Below are 20,951 nucleotides of genomic sequence, written 5' to 3'. Positions count from 1 at the left end.
CATGAAGGCACAGCATTAATTCACTCGGGCGTCTATCTCCATTCCGCACGAGCTCTGCTTTGCTTAAATGTAATAATAATAAGAATGCTCTAGAGATATTACAGATCACACCACCTGATAAATCCTTCAAACACCACTGAATTGATACTTGAGCTGCTGTCGATTGGGGCTGCTAAATCTTAAGGAGTAGTCATGTGACCCAGAATGAGTTTCAAGAGGCCCACAGCACTGCTTTTACACTTTAAATCTGCTCTGTAAGTAATGCTAATGCCCACGGCGGAAATTACCAGCTAAAATTCAGGCCAGATTTCTACATTACGACCAGTAATTTCTGAAAGGTAGTTTGTCAAGGGGAATCCGTGATGAGGCGAAGCTCGAGAACATGATGTGTCTGGCGATACGCCATTAACGTGAAGTTCACAGCTGCTTGTGCTGATGAGTGACTGCCGTTTGAGCATTATGCAGAGAGCAGACAGTTTTGCACATTCCGTCACTCTCAAAGTGCCAGACGAGTTTCCGAAATGTTCCAGCTGTCATTTAGCTGTCTTTGTACCTGAGGGCTGAATGCCATTGGTGTAAAGGAACCGTGCGAATTCCTTTCCACTCACTGAATAATGTACTGTATAAACTGTTTCAGTAATTGTGCTGGAATCAGTACGCCATGAACACACCGGCTTATTTGAGTCCCCCCCATCTCCCCCCCCCCCCCCCCCCCCCCAAGTTATTTTACTTGCATGGTTAACAAGTCGTTCACGTATGACGGTACGAATGGGTCCTGTTTCGGTGTACAGTCACACTCTTTGTGCAGATTCAGTACAAAGCTTCTACTTTTTTCTTTGAAGGTCCTTCTCTATTCTAATATGCAAATTTCTCATATAATCTTTTGCATATTTTCCATCTCCTGCATTTAGCCAGGTCTAGCTAATTCATTTCTCAGCATGATGTTATGCACAAAACATAAATGCGATGTCGAAACCCCGAACCGTCCTCTGCAGCCGTACCGAACGAGCTAGCGGAGTCGGTGATGATGTGTCAGTCGTCGATGATTGCTTTTTGTTAACTCATGCAGGCTTGAGGCTAGATAGGTGCCACTGCGGCGCCGCTGTCAGCCCCTGATTGTCCTGCTGTCTTGTCCTGAAAGCAGCCCCAGTGAGCTCCAGGACACACTCAAAGCGCTACTGCTTTTGCGAAATGGGCCACTGGTGCGAAAACTGGAGCTCCAAACTAATTATCGGCTTCATCCAGGCGAAGTAGTTATGCTGTGAAGAAGAAAGAGTGCTATAGCTCCCACTTACCAAAAGCATGCCAGTCGTGCTAGTAGATCGGCAACTTTAAATTATCCCTTGGTGTGAAAGAGTGTACAGTTTGTTTGGGATGTACTTCCACTACCCAGAGTTCCCAGGATGTGCGCTGGATCCATGGCAACCCTGACCAGGATAAAGTGGTTAGTAAAGGAAAAACGACTCAATGAATGGTATGCTCCAGAGCTGCCTGCAGTAGTCTTAAATACTCTCCTTCATTTTCAGTAAGCGCCTTATTCTGGACTATCCCAGGAATACGCCATGATTGGAGCAACGCTCCATCACAAGGCATCTTGCATACACACACTCACATATTCATTCACACCTAGAGGAGGCAATGGATCGTAGCCAATCTGCATAATGGTATGTTTTTAGGAGGTGGGAGGACACCGGAGAACCGCACACGGACAAGGGGATACATGCAGAGAGTAACCTGAGCTCAGGATCGAATCAGGGACGCTGGGACTGTGAGCCGGCAACACTATGCGCCGCACATAGTTTTAATTAGCTAGGTGAAAATCTAGCTAATACTTATGAGACCGTTATTCTTCACTTTATGTGTGACCAGACGTAAAGTCTCTTCAGTCTTGCAGCTAGAGCAAAATCTGCTACATATCCTGGGTCTGCCATTAAAATTGCGCTTCGTCTCCAAACCTTCCGTTCGGACGTGGAAAAATAATAAACGTATTTTCCCAGTCGAGCCGTCTGTCCGCCCGCTTCAGACGTCCTGCTCTCACACCTCGCCCAGGAGCTCTCCCAAGCTGTAACTGGAAACGGTAATCAAATAAATACCCGTCTCAGACCCGGTGTCGATATCATCTCATACGCCGGGAAAATCGAAAGTCTCGATAGCGTAATTACTCATGTAATCACGCTCCTTCCGAGCCGAATCAAGCCATGGGGAATCCATATCTGCGTCGACGAGGATCGAATTCGCGCTGTACGAGACGGTAGGAGAACAGCTCCTATCAGCGTACAGCCTTCATTTTCCAGGATCAGAAGCCGTGTAGATGCGTCGGACGCCCTGGGAGAACACCTGATATCTCTATTACTGTCAGTCACCACAGTGTTCTCAGAAAGCGTAGGCTCTCACCATCTGAATACAAAATCCGCTTCGTATCGACACACCGGGAGACGTAGCACAGCGAGGGGCTTCACGGCGGTACGGGAAAAAAATAACACGCTGGTTGTTTTACGCTTCTCTTTTCAAGGTCACGCAACAAAAGGCCCGATGTTAATGAGGCTTTCAGGAACTGCCTATCAGCCAGCGCTACAGTCGAATGCCTGCACGCTTTAGCTTTTAAAATCTCTCGCGTCTCCCGGGATGGCGGCTGGGACCGAGCGTTTCTCATTCCGGAATGAAAAGGAGGCTCCCGATGCAGCCGGAACGATGTTTTAACAGACGTGTTACGTTTCAAAACCGACACACCAATTGTGTGCCAAATTATGCAGTGCGGATGAGACCCGGTTCTCTCGCCCACACCCACCTAATCATCAGGTGTCAAATTATTCCTTACTCAGACAGCGCTGCCTTCATTTGAAGCTAAATGTGCCTAATTTACACAGTAATATATATATATATATATATATATATATACAATGGTAAGAAAAAGTATGTGAACCTTTTGGAATTTCATGGTTTTCTGCATAAATTTGTCATAAAATGTGATCTGATCTTCATCAAGGGTCAAGGGTATTGACAAATATAATGTGTCTCAAATAATAACCCAAAAAAAATAAATTCTGATCCCTCATGTCTTTATTGAACACACTCATTCAACATTCAAAATGGCAGTGGAAAAAGTAAGTGAACCCATAGGTTACCCTTAGTAACCTCAGCCAGGCGCTTCCTGTAGCTGTGGATCAGACCTGCACATCGTTCAGGAGGAATTTTAGCCCATTCTTCCTGGCAGAACTGCTTTAGCTCCGTCATATTCTTTGGACGTCTCATGTGTACGACTCTCTTCAAGTCATTCCATAGCATCTCTATCGGGATGAGGTCTGGGCTCTGACTCGGCCACTCCAAAAGGCGGATTTTGTTTTTCTGAAGCCGTTCTGTTGTGGACTTGCTCCGGTGTTTTGGGTCGTTGTCCTGTTGCATCACCCAACTTCTACACAGGTTCTCACATTATCCTGAAGAATTGTCTGATATACTTGGGAATTCATCTTCCCCTCAATGAGTGCAAACTGGCCAGGCACTGATGCAGTAAAGCAGGCCCAAATCATGATGTTTCCTTCACCATTTACGGTTGGGATGATGTTTTCATGATATGCCGTGTCCTTTCTACGCCAGATGTAGTGCTGTGTGGTTTTTCCAAATAGTTCAATCTTAATTTCATCAGTCCACAAAACATTTTGCCCATACCGCTGTGGAGTGTCAATGTGCTCTTTTGCAACCTTCAGGCATGCAGCAATGTTCTTTTTAGTAAGCAGTGGCTTCCTTCGTGGCGTCCTGCCGTAGATACCCTGCTCGTTCAATGTTCTACGTATTGTAGACTCATAAACAAAGATGTTAACCAGTTCCAATGATGCCTTCGAATCTTCGGCTGTCATTCAGGGTTGTTTCTTTTCCTCATTGATGAGTCTTTGTTGTGCTCTTGGTGTCATTTTGACCGGGCGCCCACTTCTTGGTTGAGTAGCAACAGTCCCAAAGTGTCTCCATTTGTAGAATGTTTGCCTGACTGTAGACTGGTGAATTTCGAAAGTCTTTGAAATCACTTTGTAACCCTTGCCAGCTTTATGTAAATCAACAATTCTTCATCGTAGATCCTCCGAAAGCTCTTTTTGGCGAGGCATGGCGCACATAAGCGTGTGCTTCTTGTGCAGAGCAAACTCCAAAAGTTTGAGGGGTTTTTATCAGTCAAAGTAGCTGTAATCCACAAACTCATTTTCTTAACGAGAAAGGTGTGCTAAAACCTGACTCCAATGAGCTTTTCTGAGGCCATTAACTCAAGGGTTCACATACTTTTTCCACAAGCACTGTGAGTTTTTTTCCGGTTGTTCTCAATAAAGACTTGAAAGATGAGAATTTTTTTTGTTATTATTTGAGACACATTATATTTGTCAATACCCTTGACTTAGATGAAGATCAGATCACATTGTATGACAAATTTATGCAGAAAACCATGAAATTCCAAAAGGTTCACATACTTTTTCTTGCCACTGTATGTATATATATATATATATATATATATATAATGTATATATCTGTTCAAAAGTGTGCACATTTTTTTTTTTCTTTGTTGAGGATAATGATGCCATCTATTGCAGTGTAAAAGTCTGACATTTTTGGCTCAGCTCAGAGGTAAACAATAATGAGATGGCATGACGTGTTCATTATAAGAATTAGGAGAAAGATTGCTGATGGGGTGGTAAGAATTAGGGAAGCACTGAAAAGGAAAATATGCGACTGTGTTATGTTACGGTTCCCTTTCGTACTGTTGGAGATCACCTCGTCTGGCTTTGGCGATCAGGGAAGTGTCCTGGAAGCACAGGACTAACGGCAGGTAATTTACCCTTTAGCTGTTAAGGCCTTGTAGGTCGTAAAATAAATTTTCCACACCTTTCTTTAGACTGCATGGGGACATTTAGGCAGGGAGCCACTGACAGCTTTATTGAGAGAGAGAGAGAGAGAGAGTGAGTGTGTGTGTAAGTGTGACTAAAACACAGTGAAATTTAGGTCTGCACAATATATCATTTGTTAAGCATTGGGCTTTGCAATAGTGGTATCACAAAAGCCTGTACATGACCTTTTTTTTCTGGGGTGTGTTCAGGATTTCCATATCTTTTCTGTAAATGTCCTGATAAATTGTGGTGCAATTGCGATCTCATCAGGACCAGACAGACCAGGCAGAATCTTTGCAATCTTTTCCAGTCTGTCCAACTTCAGTGAGCCTGTTCCAACTTCAGCGTGTTCTTGGCTGACAGAACTCGCTAGAACCCGGTGTTGTCTTCTGCTGATGTAGCCCATCCACCTCAAGGTTCAGCGTGTTCTGAGATGCTTTTCTGCTCACCGTGTTTATAAAGAGTGGTTATTTGATCTACCATAGCCTTCTTGTCAGCTCAAACCACTCTCTCGTCAACAAAGTGTTTATTGGTTTGTTTGTTTTTGCACCATTCTGTTTAAACTCTATAGGGTTTCTGAAATACTCAAACCATCCCATCTAGCACCAACAACCATGCTAAAGTCAAAGGTCACACAAAGAGATCACATTTTCCCCCATTCTGTTTGATGTGAACATTAGCCGAAGCTCTTGACCTGTATCTGTATGACGTTCTGCACTGCACTGCTGCCACATGATTCGCTGTTTGAATTAATGTACCGGTGCTCAGGTGTTCTCATGAAAGTAGCCTCTGACTGTATGTAGAGAATATAAGGAATTAGAACACTTGACGTGCTGTTATAGGGAAATAATCAAAGATGGGGTGGGTGAGATGGCCCAACATGAAGCAAAGGGCATACTTCTACAATCAGAAAGAGATTGCACAGATTTGACCTGCATGTGAGGTGTACCGGGAAAACAACTTTGCAAGACGACGGTTTGCCACTGAGCATATAAGCAAATAAATATGCTCCATATATGGAGCCTATCCCAGGGAACTCGGGGCAAAAGCCGGGGACACCCTGGACGGGGTGCAAATTCATCGCAGGGGACAATCACACACACATACACACTACGGACAGTTAGGAAATGCCAGTCAGCCTACAGCGCAGTCTTTGGACTGGGAGGCAAATGTGCTAACCACTAAGCCACCATGCCCCAATGTACTAATATAAACCTGCGATGTGACTTGCGGCTGAAATTTCAGTTAGAGCCGCTGTTACAGGAAATGAATTAAAATCTTCTGACTAATCAGAATCAAGAACTGTGATAGAAAAACTGTATAAAAACTATTGATGCTGCTGTCATGATAGCATCTTATTTCTTGCAGAGCTCAAATTATCTCCTCACACTAAGACACTTCTGGCAACCGATCTGGCAATCCATTCACTTTAATAGTGAAGGGAAGAATAGAGACAGTGCTGCTATGACTACAATCTGTCCTGTCAATCACGAGCTGATGAGAGCACAGATCCACTGAACAAGACAGCTGTTACACACACTTTTAGTCTTGTTTATTAAAGTTTCTAAACGACGAGTCATTGTGACTGCTGTTGATGTGTCTGCGAGCTGAATTGTGTCCACTGAATAAATGCACTTCTACTCTTTTAAATGAGCTTCAAGGCAAATATGGCTCCCTATTAGTCTATAATGAAAATGTGGGAGGAAGTGTGAGCTCAGGGAAATGGTAGCTCAAGGAAGTGGTAGCTCAGGAATGGTAGCTCAAGGAAGTGGTAGGTCAGGAAGTGGTAGTTCAAGGAAGTGGTAGCTCAGGAAGTGGTAGCTCAGGAAGTGGTACTTCAGTGAGTGGTAGTTCAAGGAAGTGTTAACTCAGGAAGTGTAGTTCAGGGAAGTGGTAGGTCAAGGAAGTGGTAGGTCAAGGAAGTGGTAGGTCAGGGAAGTGGTAGCTCAGGGAAGCGGTAGTTCAGGGAAGTGGTAGCTCAGGGAAGTGGTAGTTCAGGAAGTGGTAGTTCAAGGAAGTGGTAGGTCAGGGAAATGGTAGGTCAAGGAAGTGGTAGCTCAAGGACGTGGTAGGTCAGGGAAGTGGTAGGTCAGGAAGTGGTAGCTCAAGGAAGTGGTAAGGCAGGGAAGTGATAGTTCAAGGAAGTGGTAGCTCAGGGAAGTGGTAGCTCAGGAAGTGGTAGCTCAAGGACGTTGTAGGTCAGGGAAGTGGTAGTTCAAGGAAGTATTAGCTCAGGAAGTGGTAGGTCAGCAAAGTGGTAGCTCAGGGAAGTGGTCACAAAGGGAAGTGGTAGGTCAGGGAAGTGGTCACAACGGGAAGTGGTAGCTCAGGGAAGTAGTAGGTCAGGGAAGTGGTCACAAAGGGAAGTGGTAGGTCAGCGAAGTGGTCACAAAGGGAAGTGGTAGGTCAGGGAAGTAGTAGGTCAGGGAAGTGGTCACAAAGGGAAGTGGTAGGTCAGGGAAGTGGTAGGTCAGGGAAGTGGTCACAAAGGGAAGTGGTAGGTCAGGGAAGTAGTAGATCAGGGAAGTAGTCACAAAGGGAAGTGGTAGGTCAGGGAAGTGGTAGGTCAGGGAAGTGGTCACAAAGGGAAGTGGTAGGTCAGGGAAGTAGTAGATCAGGGAAGTGGTCACAAAGGGAAGTGGTAGGTCAGGGAAGTAGTAGATCAGGGAAGTGGTCACAAAGGGAAGTGGTAGGTCAGGGAAGTGGTAGATCAGGGAAGTGGTCACAAAGGGAAGTGGTAGGTCAGGGAAGTAGTAGATCAGGGAAGTTGTCACAAAGGGAAGTAGTAGGTCAGGGAAGTGGTAGGTCAGGGAAGTGGTAGGTCAGGGAAGTGGTCACAAAGGGAAGTGGTAGGTCAGGGAAGTGGTCACAAAGGGAAGTGGTAGGTCAGGGAAGTAGTAGGTCAGGGAAGTGGTCACAAAGGGAAGTGGTAGGTCAGCGAAGTGGTCACAAAGGGAAGTGGTAGGTCAGGGAAGTGGTAGGTCAGCGAAGTGGTCACAAAGGGAAGTGGTAGGTCAGGGAAGTGGTCACAAAGGGAAGTGGTAGGTCAGGGAAGTGGTCACAAAGGGAAGTGGTAGGTCAGGGGAATGGTAGCTCAGCACTTAAGACGTTGGACTTCTGATTGGAAGGTTGCGAGTTCAAATCCCAGCGTTGCCAAGCTGCCACTGTTTGGCCCTTGAGCAAGGACCTTTACCTTCAACTGCTCCATTGTATAAAAATGAGATAGTTGCAAGTCGTTCTGGATAACGGAGTCTGCCAAATGCTGTAATGTAATGTAAAATGTGCCTTAGTAGATAGGAAGCCAAGGTAAGCTGCTGCTGATATTGGTCTTATGTTTTTTGACATCAGTGCTATTTTGTGCAAGTGGTTCGCAGGTCACCACGCTTTTCTGATTCTCTTTTAATCCATCAGCTGTGGCGGCAGAAGTTCAGACAGGTCTCACTGCCTCAGAGCTCAACGCTCTCCGTTTCTTCAGGTTTGGTTTAGCCTCCGGACCTTTTTTCATCTCTCTGACTCATCACGTTCATCACTCTTGGCAGGAAATATGACTCATTCCCTAAAGCAAGTCACTGTTTGGCTGCCTGGGTAGTGAGTTGTTGTTGTTGTTTTTTCCTCCTGCCAATGATAGAGCTTTAATTCTTATGAGTTCCTTTCCAGCTAAAATGATAAAACCCTGTTTATTAACAATTCAGAAAAAAATCTTAGTCAACACTTTCTTCTCTTTTTTTCCACTTGGATGTGCTTGTAGAAGGACATGGCAGTCTACTTTTTGTAATTTTCAATTAGACCATAGTTAATATTTTATCAGGGTTTGAACCTGTCGGACCTGAGTTTCAGCTCTTTGGTAGTTTTAACGTCCAGGCTAATCTTATACTGTGCGGAAGTGGCTCTGTGTTTAACCAGCTTAAGTATCTGCACACTCAACGGTTTTTTGTTTTTTTTTAAATTCCTGCCAGAATTTCTAAATACACCTCAAGGAGAAACCTTTTTGTGAATCCAGGAACGGAAATCAAAGCGCAAAATAGCATACTGATTCTTAAATACTACTTGACGTTAATTTATTTATTCTATGCCTTGTTGTTGTTGTTGTTTTGGGGCATGCAATGCATCTCTTTCCGACTTAATAAAACAACATTTTTAAGTTTTATGTTTATAACTCCTGGGAAACCGCAACGCACTAAATCATCAGATTTAGCCAAGAAAGCGTCACCATATCCACAATTCCACACGGATTATTTAATCCATTTACATGGAGCGTCCTTCCAACTCAGAACTACTATCAGATCTTCTGACCAATCAGACTGGAGAACTGAACCTTGCTGTGTTATAAACTGTGCCGTGTAACGAAGACTATAGTTCAAATGCACAGGAACCGAAGCAGTACAGGAATGATAAAATATCACCATCACCTTGTAAAATACGGTCAAGTGCAAAACGTTCCATTCCCTTCGGACAAAATAAAAATCAAATAGTTTAACAGGCGTTTAACATTATTGTAATTAGCAAAAGGGGTCAAGTATTATATGTAAAGATATTAATTGTACAATAATTTAAAAAAATGATAGCAGTTTGCACTTTGCTTTCTGAGCATTTTTTGATAAATAATGCCTCCAACCCCTTTCTTTTCTCTGAGGATCCTCAGTTGTAAAATTCAGCCTCTGTAGCCCCTATGTGATTCTTGTCTTGTTGCAGAATACACCCACGTTTCAGTTCCAGCCAGTTTTCTTGTAGTTACATTTTGTTCCCGTTTAAAAATCCACGGGGAGCGCCAAAATCCTTTCGCCGGTAACTGTTTTGCTGAAAACATGATAATATGTAAAAACCTGACTTCAACAATGTGGAGGAAATATGATTGGGTGTTCAGTGTCGTTTTTAGTCCATTCCATTGAAAACAATAATAGAAGGTGGCAAAGTGAAGTCCTGGGCTGAATTACTGGGTGCGTATGTGACAGCAGATTTTTTTTTTGTATAGGCCAGCTGATTTCAAACTGAAACCCAAAAGAGTCTTCCTTAATAACTCAGATGTGAGTATTGAAACATAGATAAAATATTGAACAGAGGGTTATTGGTTAAAGTTAGTGGTATTCCAGCGGGTTGTCGGTTGAGTAAACAGAAGAGCAGACAAACGTTCTTTAAATATAAAAAGAGAGACTGAGAGAGAGGGAGACAGACAGACAGAGAGAGAGACAGAGAGAGAGAGAGGGCGAGAGAAAGAGACAGAGAGAGAGAGACAGACAGAGAGAGAGAGAAAGAGACAGAGAGAGGGAGAGAGACAGAGAGAAAGGGCGAGAGAAAGAGACACAGAGAGGGCGAGAGAGAGAGAGGGCGAGAGAGAGAGAGAGAGAGAGAGACAGACAGACAGAGAGAGACAGACCGAGAGGGAGAGAGACAGAGAGAAAGGGCGAGAGAAAGAGACACAGAGAGAGAGAGAGAGAGGGAGAGAGACAGAGAGAGAGGGTGAGAGAAAGAGACACAGAGAGAGCGAGGGAGAGACAGAGAGAGGGAGAGACACAGAGAGAGAGAGACAGAGAGAAAGAGACCGAGAAGGAGAGAGAGACAGACAGACAGAGAGACAGACAGAGAGATCGAGAGACAGACAGAGAGAGAGAGAGACAGAGACAGACAGAGAGAGCTAGAGAGAGAGTGAGAGACAGAGAGAGAGAGAGACAGAGAGAGAGAGAGAGAGCGAGAGAGAGAGTGAGACACAGAGAGAGAGAGAGAGAGAGTCATAACCATAATCGGGCGGAGAGGAGGAAGGTTGAAGCGGAAGGTAACGTGTGCTGAATCTCACCTCTGGGAGATCGCAGTGAATTTACTTGTGTGGCATGTTTATCTTTTAGGAGACGCCGTGACCCGTAGGGGCCGAGAGAGCTCAGCTTGCCTCGGTGTGTTTGTGTCTGCGAGTGTGAAAATGCTTGCAGGAAAAATTAAAAATAAAAGAAGCACGAAGCTTTGTAAAAAGTCACCTGTCTCCGGAGCCCTCCTTCCCACCCACACACACCAGGGCTCTACAATCTGGATCGTTTTTTTGTTTGTTTTTTTTTTTTTTTTTTTTTTTAATGAGCAGAAAGTTAGCGCAGTGGTTGCACTCATGATAAATAAATCTACCGAAGGGCATTCTTGTTTATAAAGCAGACGCAGTGGCTTTAAACAGACACCGAGCAGTACTGCAGGCCTGAAGTGATATTTATCTTACACCTCTAATACCCCACAACTAAGATGTCGATTCCCATCTCTGCTCTGTGATAAAGTCCATCATTATCATCTGGGCAGTAAAGCTAGACATGTTTACATGTATTTGGAGGATATCATGTTTGTTAAAGGTATAATCTGCCCTAGCAAGGCAAAGAACAGTAACTACAGTTTGTTGAAAATTGTGTACATATTATAGATATAAAAGCTTTTTATTATTATTATTATTATTATTATTAATCTTTTGACGCTTAAATAGCCATTCAGTCCAAAAGTTAGCACTGCTTATGTTCTGTGCTTTGAGAACCTTTTGTCAGTTCTTTCTTTAAATACATTTCGCATGAGTCTTCTTTGGGTAATCATGCTTTCTGTGTTCGTCTGTACCGCATAATTGCGAAGCACACGAGCTCTTGTTTCTTTGGAACTTTTACTCAAATAAAAGCACTGAATCAGTGGATTTTTCAGAAATATTTCCTGGAACACACACACTGTCGAAATCTCGTATTTTCTGAAAGTGCATCCTCAGAGACATGGCTCGAATTAAGCACCGATCAGCTCTGTTTTTGCGGTCTATTGAATGATTCGATATGAAATATTCATTTGTGGAGAGTGGAGAGCAGGAAGAGAAGAAAAGTGAATAGAGGAGATGTAGGGGGAGTACTGGTTGTGTGTCTGGTACTGATTGAGTGAGGGAGTACTGGTTGTGTGTCTGGTACTGGTTGAGTGAGGGAGTACTGATTGAGTGAGGGAGTACTGATTGAGTGAGGGAGTACTGGTTGAGTGAGGGAGTACTGGTTGAGTGAGGGAGTACTGGTTGTGTGTCTAGTACTGATTGAGTGAGGGAGTACTGGTTGAGTGAGGGAGTACTGGTTGAGTGAGGGAGTACTGATTGTGTGTCTAGTACTGATTGAGTGAGGGAGTACTGATTGTGTGTCTAGTACTGATTGAGTGAGGGAGTACTGATTGTGTGTCTAGTACTGATTGAGTGAGGGAGTACTGATTGTGTGTCTAGTACTGATTGAGTGAGGGAGTACTGATTGTGTGTCTAGTACTGATTGAGTGAGGGAGTACTGATTGTGTGTCTAGTACTGGTTGAGTGAGGGAGTACTGGTTGAGTGAGGGAGTACTGGTGGAGTGAGGGAGTACTGGTTGTGTGTCTAGTACTGATTGAGTGAGGGAGTACTGGTTGTGTGTCTAGTACTGGTTGAGTGAGGGAGTACTGGTTGAGTGAGGGAGTACTGGTTGTGTGTCTAGTACTGGTTGAGTGAGGGAGTACTGGTTGAGTGAGGGAGTACTGGTTGAGTGAGGGAGTACTGGTTGTGTGTCTAGTACTGGTTGAGTGAGGGAGTACTGGTTGTGTATCTGGTACTGATTGAGTGAGGGAGTACTGGTTGTGTGTCTGGTACTGGTTGAGTGAGGGAGTACTGGTTGAGTGAGGGAGTACTGGTTGAGTGAGGGAGTACTGGTTGAGTGAGGGAGTACTGGTTGTGTGTCTAGTACTGGTTGAGTGAGGGAGTACTGGTTGAGTGAGGGAGTACTGGTTGAGTGAGGGAGTACTGATTGAGTGAGGGAGTACTGGTTGAGTGAGGGAGTACTGGTTGAGTGAGGGAGTACTGGTTGAGTGAGGGAGTACTGGTTGTGTGTCTAGTACTGGTTGAGTGAGGGAGTACTGGTTGAGTGAGGGAGTACTGGTTATTGTAGAATTGTCGATTTTGCTCCTGTTATCACGTACATATGTTATAAACCAGCTATAAACAGTCGTTCCCTCACAAGCCTCTCTCTTTTTTTCTGTCTCTTGAAGTTAACATGACAAACAACTCAGCTTGTTGTGTTACCAAGACACCACAAAGCCATGTGTCTTGGAAAACTGAAATGGTTTATTCAAACAACGGCAAAAAGAGACCCTCGGAAAAAGGAGCCTTGACGAAATAGTTCTAAAGTTTGCTACAACTTTTTTTTGTGTGTGTGTGCTACTGAGACTAATTTAGGTAGAATACTGTACCGTTGACTTTAACCAGTGCTACACAGACGTAAAAATCAGACCGTTTCCATTACTGAACAGTGACTCATACATACTACACGTTGTAAAACATAGCAGAGAATGGCATGTCTTGCTGTATTTCTCTTCATCTTCTGCACTGACATTGAGCTCTCTGTAAAAGCCTAGTGTGTAACAACGGCTGCAAAGCCAAGAGCTTTTCATGGCTAAACCATATGTTCTTCCTCTCTCACACTGCCTCGGTAAAGCCCCACGTGCACCATCCATCAATTACAGGCAGACGTTAACATTAACCTCTCAGCTCACAGGCCAGTGCTTACTCTTTTGGATGAGCTCGCACTCTGTGTGGATTTTTCCCCTTTCAATAGCAGATTAAATGTTTTATAATAGTCCATTTCCCTCCTTGCTGAGATGTAGAGGAATGTAAATTAGAGCAGCCTGACGGCGTGACCGTCGAATTCTCGTCACTATCGAGAAACGACGACGGAGGTTCCTTTCCTGGTTTGCTGGTTTGTTCTCCTATAGGAATTTGTTTGTTAGGTTTTCATACTCGCCAGGAGCCAGTGATGCCTTGATTATTATTATTATTTATTTATTGATTGATTTATTTGTTTTTGTGCTCATTTTCATACGTGAAAAACCAAAATCATTCTGATTATGAAGCACCGTGTGGCTTTCCCAAAGGAGGATATGATATCGAGAACTTTTATATTTAGCCTTATTTTAAATCCTACTTCTTCTCTCTTTTTGTCTGTCTTAGAGGGTCTACGTAATATAGCAATGGACTCCAGCTCGTTGGGTATGCCCATGTCAGACCCGAACGCCTGGGCCACCGCCATGAACAACCTAGGAATGGCGCCCATGGGCATGACCGGACAGCCTCTCATGTCAGGTAAGTCAGGACTAAGCATGGCTGTTATTAACTATAGCTGCTTATACTCTGTATGATTTTCTGACATGTTGTGAAAGAAATCCTTAGTCGGTTAGTATTGCCGGACATTTATAAACGGATGACATGACGCCGATTCAGTGCTACTGCGACCAGTTGACGACGGAGTTCTGTCGGTGTGAGAAAATCGCGATTAAAGTGCGATCATTGCGACGACAATCTAAGCCACCAATAGCATGACGGCGCAGGATTATGTGAAATTTTAGAGCACGGCGGCTACAGATACACTATGGCAATGGCGACGTGTAAAGCAAACACGCTAACTGACAGCGAAAATATCCTTATTAGCGCAAGCTCACTTTGAAGAATGTGTCTGTTTACTGTATGCGAGCCCATTTTCTATATCATTAGAGGATCTTCATATAACACGACATGGAGAATGTGTTATCCCGCAGTCAGTTATACAACTCAGACAAGAGGCGTGTCCCAAATTACATACTTATGCACTATTCTATGCTGATTTGTAGTATAAATAGTCTGACTAGTGGTGGCTTGGCGGTTAAGGCTCTGGGTTATTGATCGGAAGGTCGGGGGTTCAAGCCCCAGCACTGCCAAGCTGCCACTGTTGGACCCTTGAGCAAGGCCCTTAACCCTCTCTGCTCCAGGGGGCGCTGTATCATGGCTGACCCCAACTTCCTAACATGCTGGGGTATGCGAAGAAAAGAATTTCACTGTGCTGTAATGTATACGTGACCAATAAAAGACTCATTATTCATACTGGAGATTCCAACAAGAACTAGTGCGCTTCAAGGACCCGGACGTTGCACTTATTCAACCGGGAAAAAAACGAAGCGTGGAATGTTCTTGAACTTCGTACACTCAACGGTCAGTGCTTTGAGGAAAGAGGCCACCAGGTGCTGATTTTTTGGATCGTGAGAGCAAAACTCACCTGCGGAAGCGATCAGGCCTCTGTCTGACCATCTCATACCGTGCGACAAGCAGTGATCTTAAAAGTCCGCTGAAATCTCAGTCTAAAGGCAGCTTAAGTCTATAAACTACAGTACTAATTTCCTGCAGATGCTTTTCACTCGAATGGAAAAAGTGGAAAAAAGAAAGAAAAAAAAACCAACCCCAGATTTTCCCCTGGCTTTGTTTGTTTTTACAATTTGGTCGTGGTAATCATTTCAGCATGAAGTGTGTTCAAAACTTGGACATGTTTGATAAGAGGGACGAGACTGTTATTTCTGTCAAGCAAACACTTTCCATCGTGTGTGAATTAAGACCACGATGAAAGCCGAGATGTAGCTTTAGTGATCCAAGCAAGTTTTTTTTATATATTTTTTTTAGTCAAATGGTTCGTTTTTTGTTTTTTTTTACTGACTCTTCACTTCTTCCTGCTCTGAAAAAGCACTTTATCGCCTGACATTGACTATTAGCTCGATGAGTATAAACCACTGGCGATCTTTATGGCCGTTTAGATTGTGCTTTGGTTAGCTTTATGGGCGCATTTACGAAACATGTTGTGTCTGATAGCTGTGTGTGAACCCGAAGCCCCGATCTCTCAATGCAGCCAGCGTGGATAATTAGTCTCGGGGCTTTTTTTTGGCTGGCTGCTTTATGGTAGCACAGTGTGAATGCACTACTCCTTCCCGTATTTCTCAGAGGAGAGGCGTCTCAGACAGATGGAGAGGTAGGCAGAACTTATCAGCTGCTGCACTGCTATGAGTTACGTCAATGGAGGCGGGACTTAAGCCTACACAGCTGTGAGCTGTCCTCCTTCTCGAAAACCTTCACATATGCAGTATATTCCATTACACAGTGTAGAAACGCCATGCATCCTGCACCGGTCAGCGTTTTTATTCTGCTGAGATTAGACCGGATTAGAACATACTGAAAACTCTGGAGGTCATCGACACGCCTTTAATGGTAATGTGTCACTCAGACTCGCAGCCTATTTTACACTACTCGCGCTTCCCGTAAAAGTGCTGTTACACAGGATGTGATGGAATTAATCGTCCATCATTTGTTTGGGACTAATAGCTAACAGTCCACTAATAGCTGGTGTGTGGGGGCCTAATTCCCCAGGATAGTGACGGGGGACACTATACTGTAAAAACAGCACCGTCTTTCAGATGAGACGTTAAACCGAGGTCCTGACTCTCTGTGGTCGTTAAAAATCCCAGCACACTTATCGTAAAAGAGTAGTGGTATACCCCTGGCGAAATTCGCCCATTGGCCCTTCTCTATCACGGCCCCCTAATAATCCCCATCTCTGAACTGGCTACATCACTCTCTCCTCTCCACTAATAGCTGGTGTGTGGTGGGCGTTCTGGCGCACTATCTTCCAGCTGAACGCTACACACTAGTGGTGGGTGAGGAGATCCCCTCCCCCCCATATACCATGTAAAGCGCTTTGAGTGTCTAGAAAAGCACTGTATAAATGTAACTGTAACTAATAATGAGCAATTTGAGTCATTTTGTAGACACTGAAAGACGAATTTTGTCAGTCACTCTGTATCCCGGATAAACAGCGAGACGTGAAATTGCTTGGCTTTACTCTACAGGACCAGCTTCATAACAGAAACGTATCATTTTCCTTATTTGGCTAACTGTTTCTGTGAAATTGCGTAAGACACAGGAAGTCAGAGGGACTGATTTACACAGCTGCCAGTAGCATTCAAGATACGCCCCACCCCCACCCCTATCGAATCTAAACAAACTTCACAGTTGCTTATGCTGCCTTTAAGTCCTGTCAGAAATATCATAAGTGCGAGGTGAATCCACGTGAACCCACAAGGTCGTAATTACGACGCGGGAAGATTTCACTGAGCCCCGACTTGCTGAATTGGGGGAGCGTCGATAACAAAAAGTCACTGTGGTTGCCAGTGTGAATGTAACGTGTACAACAGACTGTAGAATTTTAGATATTTAACAGACCGTACAGTTATATATATATATATATATATATATATATATATATATATATATATATATATATATATATATATATATATATATATATATATATATCCATGTGTTTTCCCGCCCTCTTTTGATTGACAGGATATAATCGGCCCTGATCATCGGATGTTTTTAAACTATCGGCCGATAGCTCGTAGTGTTAAAGATAGCCTTTATTGCCTTTATACATCGGTGCATCTCCTAATCTCACGTCATCCATTTTGTTTCTCACACCATCCATGTTTAACGGTTATAATCTTATCGTTTATTGTTTATTACTGTATTTTATTTTGTTGTAATCACCACCTCCATACTCATACTGACAAAAACTTAAAGGCAGCATTAGTGTTTGTAGTATAGTGTATTTACCGTTAGCTAAACACAGAGAACGGCGAAGAGTTTAGCGGGAGCCGTTTTTCAGTCGTGGAGGATTTCTCACCACCACCTTCACCCGCACCGCTCGGCTTTAACCAGGATGAGATCCCAAATGACAAGAGATCCTGTGTGTCTGGAGTTAAATCCTACAGGTTTAAGCTGAGGTAGACGGGTGGGACAGATGGTGACGGAGAAACGCAGGACGTATCTGATATATCTGGAGGCTTCAAGCTAAATTGTTAACGTTATGCTACTTGATCAAATGAAATGACTGTTTCTGATGGACAAGCCCTCTAGTGTACATCAACACACATCCCCGGGGGCTGGCGCATACAAGAGGGCATTTCCTTTAAGAATATCTCCAAAACGATATCTTCTACATTAAAACAATTCACCGTCTACATGTAATCCTACCTTTCTGACACACGTTTGGGTTTTTCTCCCCTAACCATTAGTTTTTGAGAGCGGGAGGATATTCTATCTGGTTAGGAAGGATCTATCGATCGTGTATAACAGGCCTTATTTCCTGGCGAAGATTTTCTTAAAGAGAGGTTTTATAGCATCGTTGTAAACAGAAATGTAATAAACATTCGAATGTAGATTTTTATTTTATTTTTTTTCCCCAGAATCAATTAATTTTTTTCTGACAGCCTCAAAAAGGGCATATTTCACAGTAATGGTTCTGCTTCTGTTCACATGAATTACCTTGGACTTGTATTAAGTCTCATCCTGATAAATGGCTGTGTCATTCTTTCTTGAGATTTCAACTCTCGCTTGCGATCACACATGCACGCTTCCTTTGTTTAATTCCACATCAATTCCTCTGTGCAGAAAATACACCAAGAATAAGCTTCTACAGTGGTCTGGAATTTAAACATGGACCAAATGAAACTCTAGCGGTCCAAACGCAGGGTGCATCTTATTTGGGTTTCTTTTTATTTTGCCATGTAATTTCACTAAGCGCCCCCTATTGGAACTGCCACTTCATGCACTTTATAAATGATCTCTTTCGTCTTCTTTGTATTGCCATGTTATCGACATGAGTCGATGAAATATCTATATCCTAACCCCTGACCCATATCTATATGTCACCATGCACCGATATGACCCTAACCCGAACGCAGTATGAGGGCAGAATTTAACCGCGGTGGACTGTGTGCTTCTTTCCCCCAATATTGAATTTCACTGCTCATATTCATGGCACCACATGCGAGATACTCCCTCCTTATGCAAGTTCACTGCTCGTAAGCAAACGATCTCCTTTTACCAAGCAGGTTATAGTCTGGCGCTTGGAAGACTGGAATAGTGGGGAGTATTTGGAGAAAGTTCTGTCCCGTGAGCCATTTAGTAAAGCTGCGAGCGCTGTTGACGTGCCCTATTTCCCTAGATCTCATTTCACCCTCGCCTTCCAATCAGCCCCTCCGCAGGGAATGCAGTTTCCTCTGATTTCCGGCTTCGCAGTGGGCTGAGGAATGAAGATGGAGATCCAAATATCCCACTGCGTCATATTATCCTCATTAATCTGGATTAATCTGTTTCATGCTGCCTTTTGTCAAAACATCATCCCGTTTTTGCATCGCGAATGCGGTTCCTTCGTTAGTGCGATAAACTTTCCGGCGTCCTGCAAGTCCTTTACTTGCTCTCTGGATGGAGTTCACCCGATTTCCCGTCGTGTAGGCAGCTGGAGTGGATGGAAGGTGGGTTAGGGAGGGGTTGCTACTGTCTGGCTTTGCTCCCTTCATCATTAATCACACAGGGGAAAGCAGCTGTTGCCTCCCTACTTTCCCAGCCTGCACCGAAGCACCACTTCTCACTACCTCTATCACACACCTCTGCATCGCTGCGTCAGCACATTTAACTGCTTCGGATTATTCGAGAATAATCACATTTTTAACTTTAGACCTGTACGTGTGCAATCAGCCAAACGCAAACCTCCATTTGAACAGATCCCTGGTACGCGTTTTATACCGTCGCTTGACTTCAGTTCTAATCAAGACTCAATTATAAAGCAGCACCATTCAACAGCACTCGTACTGCACCTTAAACCCTTAATATTTGCTCTTTGAGTTACTGCAGTGGAGCAATTACGGCCGAGTCACACCTGACTTTCTCGCTTTAAGCGGTAAATCCGTCCCGTCACGTTCCGTAGACCGTGTAAACCCGCGTCGAGGTCCAAGTACGATTCAGACCGGATAAGACTCCCAGAGATGTCTTCATGACGTATGCATGCTCGTCACACCGAAAGTTCTACGCGTACTATCTACACCTCGAATCTTTAATGCTCAAATCTTTAATGCTTCGGTAGAACTGATTGTTGCAGCACTTAATCATTAGTAGGTCACATGACCATAATTATTCATATGTCGTAGCTTACCTAAAGCCCCAGAAGGAGTGATTCCCTGACATGTCGTCTGTCTTACTTTATCGTCTATATTTTATTGCTCTGCATTTTACATCTGACTTGGTCCCGGTTTGGTTTGAGCAGGAGATGATAGAGAAGAGCGCTTCTTGAAGTGTCTATACCGAGGAAAAAGTGCAAAACCTCTTTCCCTGCTCAATATGATGAAACGTTTTAGCAACATGTCAGTATTACTTGGGGTTACGTCTACATGTCTATTTATAAAGGGCAAAAAAAAATAATAAAATGCTGTAAAAATGATTGATATGACAGAAATCCCAGTGATACACCTCCTCGTATAAAACTAATCCTGTCCGGGCTTAAGAGTTGCATCTTGAAATGAAGATGTATACTGCTATAAAGTAGCGGATTTGCAGGCTTGAACGTGTTTAAGGCTCGCGGTATCGTCAGGCGTCCGAGAGTTCAAAATTGCCCGTGCTTCCTAGGTGGGAGGGATGACGTACTCTCTCTCCGCAGTCGATCACAGCAACGCTGGCCAATCGTGGCCATCTGTGAGCTCATGTGTGCGGAAGAGGGCAGATAGCGCTTTCATTCAGCCCTTTGAAAAGATGCGGTTGGCTGGCTTCACGTGTCTCGGAGGACACGAGAGTTGGAAGGAATTTCTCAAAGCTTTCTCCCCATTAAGGCCTGTCCACACTGGGACATTTTTTCATGTCCGTGTCCACGTCTAAACCAGTGGTTGTCAATGCGAGTGCTCACACCCAGGCGTAAAAAGGCGTGCCGTCGAAGCGTAAAACTTTTTTAACGTCGAGGGGTTCGTCGTTCGAAACTGTCCGACCGATGAGATTTGCGTCTTTGTTCACGTGCCCGGATCCACCGAAGTTACATAAAAGTACGACAAGTACAAAACTTTCCGACGAAGAAGAGGCCGAAAAAGAAGCCGGAGAAGAAGATGCGAGCGTCCGCCATTTTAGTGAGAGCGCATGAGTGACATAGCCGAAATAAAATGCTCACTGCTAATAAATCCTTCTGCCTACACACATAAACAAGGTGTCCTCTGAAAGCACCAGATTCAAAATCACCCACCAAACACTATAAATAATAAATTATATATAAATATATCGATCCGTCCATCCACCTTCTATACCGCTTATCCTTTTCAGGGTCACGGGGAACCTGGAGCCTATCCCAGGGAGATATATATATATATATATATATATATATATATATATATATATATATATATATATATATATATATATATATATATATAAAGACGGCTTAAAGACGTAAATACTGGCTCTCTTCTTC

At 43.8% G+C, this 20,951-nt stretch overlaps 1 protein-coding gene across 16 annotated transcripts in view; it reads left to right on the top strand.

The window, feature by feature from the left end:
* Positions 1 to 20,951, top strand: part of enox2 (ecto-NOX disulfide-thiol exchanger 2) — a 303,597-nt gene that overhangs the window by 187,083 nt on the left and 95,563 nt on the right. For all 16 annotated transcript variants that reach the window (XM_017485792.3, XM_017485784.3, XM_017485786.3 and 13 more), the window contains one exon: positions 13,817 to 13,948. In XM_017485792.3, coding sequence (XP_017341281.1) covers positions 13,817 to 13,948 — 132 coding nt within the window. The remainder of the gene's footprint in view (positions 1 to 13,816; positions 13,949 to 20,951) is intronic.

Source organism: Ictalurus punctatus, chromosome 14, assembly GCF_001660625.3.
Source record: "Ictalurus punctatus breed USDA103 chromosome 14, Coco_2.0, whole genome shotgun sequence".
Classification (NCBI taxonomy): domain Eukaryota; kingdom Metazoa; phylum Chordata; class Actinopteri; order Siluriformes; family Ictaluridae; genus Ictalurus; species Ictalurus punctatus.
Note: the sequence above shows the minus strand (reverse complement) of the source record. Positions and strands in the feature narration are given on the sequence as shown.